Here is a 12073-nt window from a genome sequence, read left to right on the forward strand (position 1 = left end):
TGGCCTTGGCCTTGAACTCACTATGGAGCCCAGGCTGGACTTAAACTTGTGGCCATCTTCCTGCTTCAGCCTCCCAAGTGCCAAGATTATAGTCGTGCACCACCTTACCCAGTGCTAATTTGCTTTAAAAACAACTTTATATAGATATAATTCTCATACCATACAGTTCACCAATTTAAAGTGCACATACAACTCAGTTATTAACATATTCACAGAATTGTGCTATCATCACCACAATCCAATTTTAGAACATTTTCTTCATCCCCAAAAGGAGTCCTGTACTCACCAGCAATCACTCCCTATTACCCCTCTCCCTATCCCTAGGCAACCACTAATGTGTCACTGTAAATACTCCCCTATTCTAGACATTTCATATAAATACAATTGTACAATGTAGTCTTCAATGACTGAGTTTTCACTTAGCATGATGTTCTCAAGTGCCATCCATTTGGTAGCACTTATCAGTACTACAATCTTCTTCATAAATTGAAAATATTCCATATGTATAAACATGTTGTTTATTCATCAGCTGATGGGCATGTGGGTTAGCTAAGTAACCTTAAACAAGTCATATAATATCTTTGGACTTCATTTTCTTCCTCTGTAAAATGGTACTTTCAGAAATTTTAAGAATTGAAAATTTGAACACTGGATTTTTTCCCAAAGGTCTAGAATTACTCTGCTTCACTTTTGTACCACTACACTTTGTGACAGAAGTTTTGGACCAAAACTAGTTGAAGAATATGCAGAATAATTCAGTATTCATTTGTGAAAAAAGCCTGGAAGATTAGTTTTGTAGTCTACCTCTTTGACTCCTTGTGTTAGTCAACTTTCCATTGCTGTGACAAAGTACCTGAGATAAGCAACTTAAAAGGAAACGGAGTTTATTTTGGCTCACAGTTTGAGAGATTTCAGTCTGTCATTGCTCAGCCCTATCACTTTGGGTCTGTGGTGAGGCAGAACATCATGGCAGGGAGTTTGGGACAGATCAAGGCTACTCACTTCATGGCAGCTGAGAGGAAGAGAGGAAGGGCTGGTGTTCCATCATCCTCTTTAAGAACACACCTCCAGTGACCTAGCTTCTTCCACTGGGCCCTACCTCCTGGAGGTTCTACCACCTCCCATTAGCACCACAGGCTGAGGACCAAGCCTTGGACCCATGGCCTTTAGGGGTTGAGATCCCAACCATAACATTTCTGTTTTCTTTGTCCCTTTTGTTCACAATTTGACCACAAGCCCAAATCCTTTCTTTTTCCTCTCTCTTATACTCTCTCCCAACTTTATCTTCTTTGCCCTTTTAAACTTTATACCCATAAATGTACTGTTTTAGTTACTTTTCTCTCATTGCTGAGACAAAATACCCAATGCCCAATGCTAAGAAAGGAAAGGTTTCAATATTCAATGGAACAAGATAAACATTTTCATTCCAAAAGTTACAAACGGGGGATGTAAAGGAATGTGACCAAGCAAGTCCAAATCTAGCAGGGCAGACATTAAATCCCACAGTTCCACTTTTAGCATCGCCAGCAATCTGTGGTAAGTTGTAAACTCCAAAGGGCTTGAGTGGCTCTGCCCCTATAGCACTGCAGGTGGTTATAGCTCCTGTGGCTTCTCTCTTGGGCCAGCTGTGCTCCCTCCTTGCAATTTTCCTCAGATGATCCATGCTCCAGGCTTCTCCAAACTTCTGGGGTCTCCCCTGCACCTTCAGCTTCACACTCACAGCTTCACACACTGCCCTCTCAGGGGCCACTGCCTGGCCTCCCAGGCCTTCTTCTGAGATCTGGGTGGAAGCCTTCCTGACTCCACAACTCTTGTATTCTGCATGCAACTAAAACCAGCACCACAGGATGGTCCTAAGGTCTGCTGCCAGCTGGAGCAGTAGCCAGGCTTCTTTCTCTTTTGGCTGTAAAGGTCAAGTGCCTGGATCACTGAGCACTCTGAACCCAATCCGGAGGAGCAAATTCTCTAAGCTGCTGCCATTCTGGAACATGGTGTTCTGGGCCTTTCTTCTCAAAGCAATCTTTCACTTTTGCAATTTTTTGGGGGTGGGGGGGACCAGGGATTGAACTCAGGTCCTTATGCTTGCAAGGCAGCGGAACCACTGAGTCAAATCCCCTCACTTTTGCAATTTTGAGGCTGCAAAGGCTAGAGTCCTGCTGCTGCTTGTGATACTTTGAAACTATCTTTTCTATTTTTCTGTTCCTTCTCAGCAGTCAAGATCTCCTCTGCTCTATCTTTGCAGTCCACAGCCTTACTGGAGCTTCCTTTCTGGCCAAACTCACAACATTTTGAATCATTTTGCTGGGCTCTTTACTCTTGATTTTCAACATAAATCTGGCTAAAAGTTCCCTACAGTAGCCATGCCACCATCTCAACATTAGGATGCCTTGAAATTTCATCTGCAAGATTAATTAGTCCGCAATCCTTAATCTTAGTCTCAGGCAAAGTCTTGGGACATAAGCGAAATGCAGACAAAGTTTCTGCCAAGCCGTAACACACATGGCCTGGAGTCCAACAGCCAATGCAGTCCTTTTCAGCAGAAACTTCCCAAGGTTTCAGTCTTTACCGGCAGGATTTCTATCAGCCTTCTGGTATTCTGAGCTCTGACCAGAATCTCCCATCAAGTACAGCCTAAGGTGTTCCAGCTCAACTTTTTCAGCAGGCATCTTCAAACCTTTCCTAACTCTTCCCTTTCCAACAAGCCATTCCCAAAGGCTCCTGAGCCACATGGTCAGGTACAGTCACAGCAATGGCCCCACTTTTTTGGTACCAAATTCTGTCTTAGTTACATTTCTTTCATTGCTGAGACAAAATACCTGATGCCCAAAGTTAAGGGAGAAAAGGGTTATTTAGCTCACAGTTTGTAGAGGTTTCAGTCCATAATTGGCTTGCTCCAAGGCAGGGTGGCACATGGCAGGGGGCATCACTGAGGAGAAACAGTTCATGGCTTGAAGAAGGTAGCAAAAGCAACACGATGACCTTAACAGCATCTTTCTTCCCCTCTTATCCAGACTATTTAAGGTAGTAGCATTCGTGTCCTTAATCCTAGTACCTTTGAGCCTAGCATTGCACCATGAATGGATTCCAACATCACATTCTAGATCAGTGACCTCTAAAAAGCCCCACCTCTGTCCATATGAGGGGACACCTAGACGCAAGCCATAGCATGTACTGTGGGTAGAGTTTACTATTTCCTCTTATAATTATTCCCACTTCTTTTTTGGTGTAGCTAAAGTGTAGGTGCCTGGTGAAATTCTGTCTGATGACAGTCACTCCTCATCCCCCTCTGTGGCTTAGAATTCCACTTACCCTGACACGCACACAAACACATGCGCGTGTGCATCCTGTCCCACATTCATGGGATAAGGGGGAACTGACATGCTCCCTGTTCCCTTGCACATCTCTTAAAAAATATTTTTCATTTCTTGCCCTAAGGGGAAAAAAAGCAGAGTGTGGTTTCAGATTCCAAAAGCGCATAAATACTGTAAAGCATTATCGACATAATCAACTTTTCTTTGCCACTGTTCTTCCCTTCTTAAATCATGCATACTGATATAGCACACTACAATTTCTTGTAGTGTATTTTCTGGAATGCTTTTATTCTTCTGCTTCCACCTCTTGAGGTGTATGCTTGCTAAGGGTCACTCATTTGTACCAAAACTCATGGTTTTACATCATGGTATAGTGTCTGTTGTGTCTACACAATTTATTTAAATATCATGTAAACTGAAGAAAAGGTACTTTCCCCATTAAAACTAAGTTGAATGCCTTAGAAAGATTATAATAAAGGGAAGTCTTCAAATGTAGTGGAATTGCTTTGAGCAAAAAAATGATAAGATTACAGGCTGGCAAAGAGTGAAAATCTTAGAAGGAATCCATACTCAGTTTATTTCACAATATCTATAGATTTATAACACTTACAGGAATTGGAATTCCTATTTCCTGATATGGTAGTGTCTATCCACAAAAGATGACCCAGGATCCCCAAACTGATTCATATTAAAAAGAAAAGGCTTTGGACTTCTATTATATAACAAGATTAAAACAAGAATAAACTGCTGGGGATTTAGCTTAGTGGTTTCACCACTTGCCTCACAAGCACAAGGTCCTGAGTTCGATCCCTGGTACCCCTCCAAACAAGAATAAACCGTATATTAAAATATGAATTTTAAGGTAATGCTTATGATTTCCCACTTTATCCAACATTTTTGTTAGTCATTCAGCTCTTGTTCCCAGTTGGGAAAGTTAAGAGGTCTAATACCATATTACCAAAATAATGAAAGTGCTCATTGAAGAAAATTTAGAAAATGTGGAAAAAGAGGAAATATAAATTACCTGTTTTCGTGTCCCAGTAAAAACATTGTTTTATGCATTTGAACTCATACCAGATTTACTGATTGGTGTGTAACTGTAACTTCTGTATTGTGAATAGTCTTTGTCTCTGAAATTCATAGTATGTATGTATTTCCTCATCTCTAGCACTAATGCCCATCGCACACCACCTTCCTGTGTATGTTCAGTACCCAAGGGTAGTAGTAGCTTCTGTCCTGTCCTCTGTATCAACACTGTTGGAGTCCTTCCTCCATCTGAGCTGTGATACTCATAGTCTGTATGTTCAAATGAGTTTTCAGCCAAGCATATATAATTGTCATTCCTCAGTGGAGACTTGCCCTTTAATCATATTGCTGCCAGGGCAAAATGGGGCAGGCAATCTAGAAGGAAACTTGAAGGTCTTTTTTCTGCCTTTAGACTAAAGCAGAGTTTGACAGTCAGCTTTTTGCTTCATTTCCTGTGGGCCCTACCTTTAATTTTCTGAGTGTCAGAATACATCAGCAGCATTCTTTCTAGCTCAAAATAAGACTGAAAGAACAAACAAGGGTGAGATTGCAAAAGGCCAAGGGACCTAAAAAGTCTTCAGGGTTTCTTAGCTGAAAGGGACTGGAGTTTGCATTCCCAGGCACCCAGGAGCAACATGGGCCTCACCAGCTCTTCTCTCCAAGACCTCCAAGTGTTGCCAAGGAAAGCAGGAAACTGATACCGGCTTGCTTTTACTCTTAGTAAAGTCTTACCACTCCCTTCCTTTTTTTAGAGTAATTGGGTTTTGTTGTTGTTGTTGTTATTTCTAGACAAGGTCTTGCTATGTGGTTCAGGCTGGCCTTGAGCTTACTATGTAGCTCAGGCTGGCCTCAATCTTGTGGTGATCCTCCTGCCTCAGCCTCCCTAGTGCTGGGATTACAGGCATGAGCCACCATGCCCAGCGCATTTGGTGTTTCTCCACTGGCTTTTTACTTTCTCCCATAATTCTGAGATTGCTCAATCTTGTAACTCTATGTACAATGATTTTTCCTTTCTTTTAAGATGAATGTGGGAGAATAAAGGTTTTGGGTTTTAATGATGGCTCTACCCGTGATTTCCTCATCTGTGAAGACCTTGCATGGTTTCAGCATAAACAAATGTCCAGTCCAAATGACCATGCACATGCATGGGCCTGTGCATGCGTGTTTTATAGCCTTCACAGCCTTAGTGAAGCAACACTATCTCATACTTGGATCTCTTGAGACAGACTACAGAAACTTTTATGTGGAAGTGTAGGGACAATATTTTTATTTTTGACTAGACAGTTGTATAAACGTGCAAGAGTGGGGGTGCATCCTGCATAACACTAACTGTGCAGATCCCTGAAGCACGCCTCCTTGCTGCTTATTTAGCACATTAATATCTACCTTTACACATCTGCAAATTACAGACTCAGGGTAGTGAATGCTAGAATTAGTGTTAAAAAGCAGGACCTATTATCCTTTGAGAGGTGCCTTCCATTGTGACCCTTTTCTCCCTCCTTTCTTTATAAGAAACCAGGAAATCAAATGGAAAATCCTGTGGTAAACTCATTTTAAAGGTACAAACTTAAATACTAATACAAAAGTCAGCTCTCACGGAGTTGTTAACTTGCCTGTGTTGTTCCTAACTGCTATTACTGTGTAGCATAAAAATGGTCTTCTGAGAGTATGGCTTTGTGCTGGTTCAAAAATAATGTCTTCTGCTCTCATTTTGGGCTCTTCATGTTGCAGGTAACAGACTCACTCAATTCCAGTTGAAGAAATGGATTTATTAAAAGAATCTAATAGATCCCCTAGTAATCCAAGGACAGGAAGCTCTTTACATTTGTAGCTATAAAAAAAATTGGAAATTGTCTTTGCAACTGGAGTTGCCAAGGAATGGCCTCTCTACCTTTCTTTGCCTGCTCCATTTACCTATTTTTGTCTGTTCCTTGGCTGACTCGGACACAGCCTGTTTAGGGCAGTACTCTAAGATCTTCCTAGATCTTCCTTGATCATGATAACTCTCACTATGCCCGTTCAGCTGTGCCCTGCCTGGTCATCTTGGGTCTCACCATCCTAAGTTCCTAAAAGATGAGTTTAATTGGCTCAGTGTTTTGATTGGCCTATGGCTGTAAGTTTTCAGTTTTGATCAGCCTGGAGATTGATTGCCCTTACATTAATTATTCTGCCTCTATTTCCTTTTAGTCAGGGAGGCCCTACTGTTTAAGAAAACCCTGGTGGTTCCCACTCAGGATGGATTTTAGGGTAGGAAGGATGACAGTAGACTTATTAGAATTGCTTTGAAAGTTAAAAGGATTTCTAAAAAGTAGCCTTATCAGTTCTGGGAATTTCTTTCTAAAGGAGTATGTGGGCCAGTGTAGCCTCTGTGAACTTCCACCATGGTTGTACTGTGGCCAGAGTAAAATGGTACAGTAGGTGAAGGCGTAGCCTGTCACCCTCATCTTCAGACAATTGTGAAATAGATCCAATTCAGATATGGCTCTGTGTTCAAGTGCATATGCAGGTGGAGGGCTATTTGGTTTTGACGAGCATAGGAACCTCATATTACATGATGTAGAAGAGGTTCATTCTGAAGCAAACAACTGGGTCAGACCATGCTAAAGGAGATAGCATTTCTCTACTACCAGGTGTCTCCAAAGAAATGATTGCTGAAGAGATGAATTGTTGAGAAGGTGATTGTTTTTTTAGGTCTTTTGTTGGGGAATATAGGTCTAAAACATTTGCTCATTGTTTTGATTACCCTTATATTATTACTGGATGATGATGGTGTGGGGTTGTTAATATTAAAAACTAAAAATTAAAACTAGTATATCTGTGACTTTGTAATGCTGTGGCCCTTTACAGTTACCTTGTTCTGACAGTGGCTACTTACACTTGAGCTTCATGTCTTGCTCAATTCTGTTAGGAACCTTGGCATCTTCATTTTAACTGTTTTTAGCATTCGCTCAAACTCAATCTAGTCTACCCTCTTATAAGATAGTTGTAAACAGATGGTTGAATATATTTGGGGTAGGGGGCTACTCTTTGATAGCAGAGTTCTATGGTGAATTTTGAGTGGGAAAATCTAATCAACTAATTTCTATAATACATTGCTTTCCTATGTGTTAGGTTGGATCTGTTGGGCAAGTGGTGTCAATGTGTGAATCTTTACCCTACCCCCCTTTTTTTGAACTGTGAGTTGAACCAGTGAGCTACATCCCTAGCCCCCTTTAAAATTTTTTTGAGATAGGGACTTACTAAGTTGCCTAGGCTGGGCTGAAATTTGTAGTTCTTGTCTCAGCTTTCCAGAGTACTATGATTACAAGTGTGTGGCAGCATACCAGCCTTTATTCTACTCTTTATGTGCAGCCTTTTTTATTTTGAGTCTACAGTTTGGCAATTTTAGCCTGGGGAAGCATGTATGTGTCACACCCACAGTTTTGTTAATTACTCTGTGATCAACACCTGATTACCTTTGCAAACATTCCTAAAACAATGACTATCACTTAGGTGCTATGGCAATAATAATATTTTCTTAATATTTCCTTTTAAAGATTAGTGGTGAATTCTGGCTCCAATATATTACAGATGAAAATAATTTGGTAATTACCTTTTAAATATTTTATTTCTATTAGAAAATAAAAATTTTTGTTAGAAAACGTAAGCACATATAATCCCAGCACTCTGGGAGGCTAAGGTGGGAGGATTGCAAGTTCAGACTAGCAACTAAGTGACTGAAGGAGACCATCTCTCAAAATGAAAAATTAAAAAATGTCCTGGGAACATCACTCAGTCCAATGGCCCTGAGTTCCTTACCCAATAGTACAGAAAAAGGAAAAGAATTTAAATACAACTGTAGATAGAAAGGACATTTGTAAGGTAATACTTTGATGGTTTGTTATGATGGTGATTTTATATTTTTATATTAAAGTATTTAATATATTTTTAATATATTTTATATTAAACTACTTAAACAGAAGGGCCCTGTTTGAATATAATATGTACTGTCAAACATCCCAGTACTTCATGATTGTTCATGTCCAAGGAGAAACAGTGTTAGGAAGCACTCCCCAAATCTAGCTTCTCCTCAGAATTACCTGATGACTTTTTGTTTGTTTGTTTTTGATACCAGGGATTGAACTTGGGACCTTGTACTTACAAGGCAGGCGGCAGAACCATGGAGCCAAATCCTCGGCCCTGACTTTTTAAAATGTAGATTCCCAGGCCTCAACTCAGAGCAACTGCCTGAGAGTCTCCAGGGGTTCATTTCATAGTCTTCACTTTTTTTTAAACTAGGTAGTAAATTCTAGACACAATCATGTTTGGGAACCACTTAAGGCCACTAAGTTCCCAATTTAACAACAATAGCAGAAAAGGTAAAACACACACACACACACACACACACACACACACAAGAAAAGCAAAGCAAAAAACACTTCCATCAGTATAATTGACTGCATGTTGAGAACTTTATCATGGGCCAGAGGATTGTTATATTTAACACATGCTTTCTAAATATGTATTGTGACATGCTATGAGAATTTGTAAAGATGTTTACCAATATAGATTTTGCCATGAATGCCACCAGACTTCTTTTATTCTTTTGTTGGTTTGTTTTGCTTTTGTTTTTTGGTATCAGGGATCGAACTCAGGTCCTTGAGCTTGCGAGGCAGGTAGTGGCACCACTGAGCTAAATCTCCGGCCCTACCAGACTTCTTTGAGCTAATTGGTTTGTGTGAGTCTACCTTGTGATGTCTTGAGTTTTTCAAAGATTTATCATGTGGTTCTTAATTATGACATTAATACATTAAATTTTTTGTGATGCTTTAAAAATTCTTACTTGTGGTTTTAGAAGCCATACTGAGTCTTTGAATTTGAACATGACTGCTTCTGTCTAGGCTCCACTGTCTTCCACATGTTAGATTTCTGTAGCACATTTCCCATGCTTTCAGGTTAATACCATGAGGAATTATCGTGGATTTAGTCTCGTTTCCGATTTTATAGTGAAAGGAGTCTTGGAAGTTGGCTTTGTGCGATCACGTCACTAGGTGGAGATGTAGCATTGTTTGGTGGTATAGTCAAGCAAGAAGAATGAGTCTTGATTTCTTTTTACAAAAGTACTTTATAGATTATTTGATGAGGTTTACTATATTCCAGAAGAAAACCTGCAAATTTAGTATGATTTGAAATTTCAACTTTCTTTTTTCAGGGTTGAAATTCAGTCCAACTTTAATGTCTATTTTCACACTGATTGATTCTTTTTGAATTTTTTTCTTCTTTTCCTGACATTTCCTTTTTGCTGTCCCTCATTTCATCTCATCAGAGTTATTCTACTGTCTCTATCTTTGGTTCTTTGTAGTGATTTAATTCTAAAAGTTTAATAAAATTATCAGAATTTTTCTCTAAACCCAAATAATATACAAAATTCCAATTTGATAGCAATATTAGGTAAATGAACCAAAACGTGACCATATCCTAATCTTATCTTTCTAATATTTTAGATTAATAATGTAAAATTTTAGTATATTTAAAATCTGTTGGGCTTATTTTTCCCCTTCCTTTCCTTTATTCTTTCTCTTCAATCTCAAGTATTTTTTTCTATGCACAATATTGATGTCTGAATATAAAAGAAGCACAGGCTTGTCTCCAAAGAGCTGATACATAGTGGACAAGGGTGAAAATGTACCTGTAAAGGATTTTAATGCAATTTGATTATCTGATCGTTAGAAATTATAAGGTAAAACTACAAAACAAAAACAAAATTGCTTTGGCAAACAGCCTGGCATTTCCTCAAACTTTACAAGTATAGAGTTACCATATGATCCAGCCGTTTCCTGCTCCTAAGTATATACCCACCAAAAATGAAAACATGTCGGGCTGGGGATTTAACTCAGCAGCACACTGCCTGCCTTGCAAGCTCGAGATCTTGAGTTCAGTTCCCAATCCCCAAAAAGAAAACATGTTCACACAAAAACCTTGACATGGATGTTTGTAGCAGCATTGTTCGTAGTAGCCAAAAGTGGAAACAGCCCAAATGTCTTATTAACTGATGTGTGGATGAAGAAACACAGTACATTAATACAATGGACTTTTAGTGATAAAAGTGAAGTATTGATTCATCCTACAATGAGTATGACTCTTGAAAACATGCTAAGTGAAAGAAGCCAGTCACAAAAGACCATATATTATGTAGTTCTGTTTACCAGTATGTAAATGTCTAGAATAGCACATCTATTGGAAGCAAAGTAGCTCCATGGTGCTTAGGGCTGGGTTTGTCACTGCGTATCGAGCTTCTTTTTTTGTTTGTTTGTTTTTTTGTTTTTTGAGACAGGGTCTCACTGGATAGTCAAGACTGACCTGGAACTCACTATGTAGCCCAGGCTGGTCTCGAACTCACAGCAATCCTCCTGCCTCAGCCTCCCGAGTGTTGGGATTACAGGTGTGCGCCACCACGCCCGGCTTTGGAGCTTCTTTTTGTAGTAATGAAAATACTCTAAACTTGACCATGGTGATGGACGCTCAACTTGGCACATATACTAAATATGAAGTTGTATTGTATATTACAAACTTGAATTATATTTCAATGAAATTTTTAAAAGAAAGTTATCAAAAGGTATAAAATTTATCTATTCAAGGAATATTAAGCATCTGTCTACACAGGCACTTTACTAAGTTCTGTACATGTTTATACAACAAGTATAAGGCACAAATTCTGGCCTCAGATTGTTTAAGATTGTTTGCAATTCAAGACAAAAAAAGGTAATATGTCATGAGACACTTTGCTTTCTGAATTTACTCCCTGCCTTTTGAACATCCTGAATTCCCTCTTTTGGCTATTTCTGTAATAACTGATCTTTCTACCCTTTTTTTTCCTTTAAAAAGCAAATTATTTCCCTTCAGACTATCAACCCCAACTTGTTACCTGCAGTGAACTTAAAGTAAACTTTAAAATGATAGTGGTAATTTAATTTGTGCAACTCATTGAAACTCATTCATTCAGCCAATACTTATTGATGTTTCATTTACAAGTAAGAAGCACATCATAAGACTGTTGGTATTATTATTTTTAAATTACAACAAATGTTTTTGCCACAATTTAGTCAAATTACATGGTATTTAGAAGTATAGTCTTCAGTTTATAGATTTTTATGAAAAATCCCTGTTAGGAATGTTTAAAAGTTAAATATGTGATTGGCATAGAGCTAGCTATATTATTATTAGTTTAGTATTTATGATGGTGTTGTGACTATTGAAACTTAAAGGAAAGAGAAATTTTGTTTTGGTCCATTCTGATTTGTTAAACCCAAGAAGGCTATTTTTAAAGGGTAGTAGTTTTAATTCTAAATCTATCAGTTTAAACAGTTTGTCTTTATCATAAATGTATGTTTGTATATATGCACACAAACACCCCACCCACACACATACATTTGTGCCTATGTCTTTAATACAACTGCTAAACTTTTCTCTTACTCTGCAGATGCATACGAAACAGCCAAGATGTTGTGTGAACAGTATTATATGGTAGCTCCAGAGCTGGAAATTGAAGAATTTAATGGTAAAAGAAAAATAATTTTAAACCTAATTATGAAGAAATTGGCTTTAAAAACAGATTATACCTAGGGTCTGTTTCAGTAAGATCTTTTCATCTATTGTATCTTTAAAACCCTTTCTCTATACCTTTGATTAGTCAGGAATATTGTTGCAAAGACTTTTTGTGTAGGAATGTGTAACATATTAGAGTGCCAAGTTCTTGG

At 38.7% G+C, this 12073-nt stretch overlaps 1 protein-coding gene across 1 annotated transcript in view; it reads left to right on the forward strand.

Annotated features, from left to right (window-relative positions):
• The window catches only part of Pdk3 (pyruvate dehydrogenase kinase 3), a 50309-nt gene that overhangs the window by 13700 nt on the left and 24536 nt on the right, over positions 1-12073 (forward strand). Inside the window, exon 5 of the mRNA XM_010607156.2 lies at positions 11797-11874. Coding sequence (XP_010605458.1) covers positions 11797-11874 — 78 coding nt within the window. The remainder of the gene's footprint in view (positions 1-11796; positions 11875-12073) is intronic.

Source organism: Fukomys damarensis, unplaced genomic scaffold, assembly GCF_012274545.1.
Source record: "Fukomys damarensis isolate Sample0158 unplaced genomic scaffold, DMR_v1.0_HiC HiC_scaffold_39, whole genome shotgun sequence".
Taxonomy (NCBI): domain Eukaryota; kingdom Metazoa; phylum Chordata; class Mammalia; order Rodentia; family Bathyergidae; genus Fukomys; species Fukomys damarensis.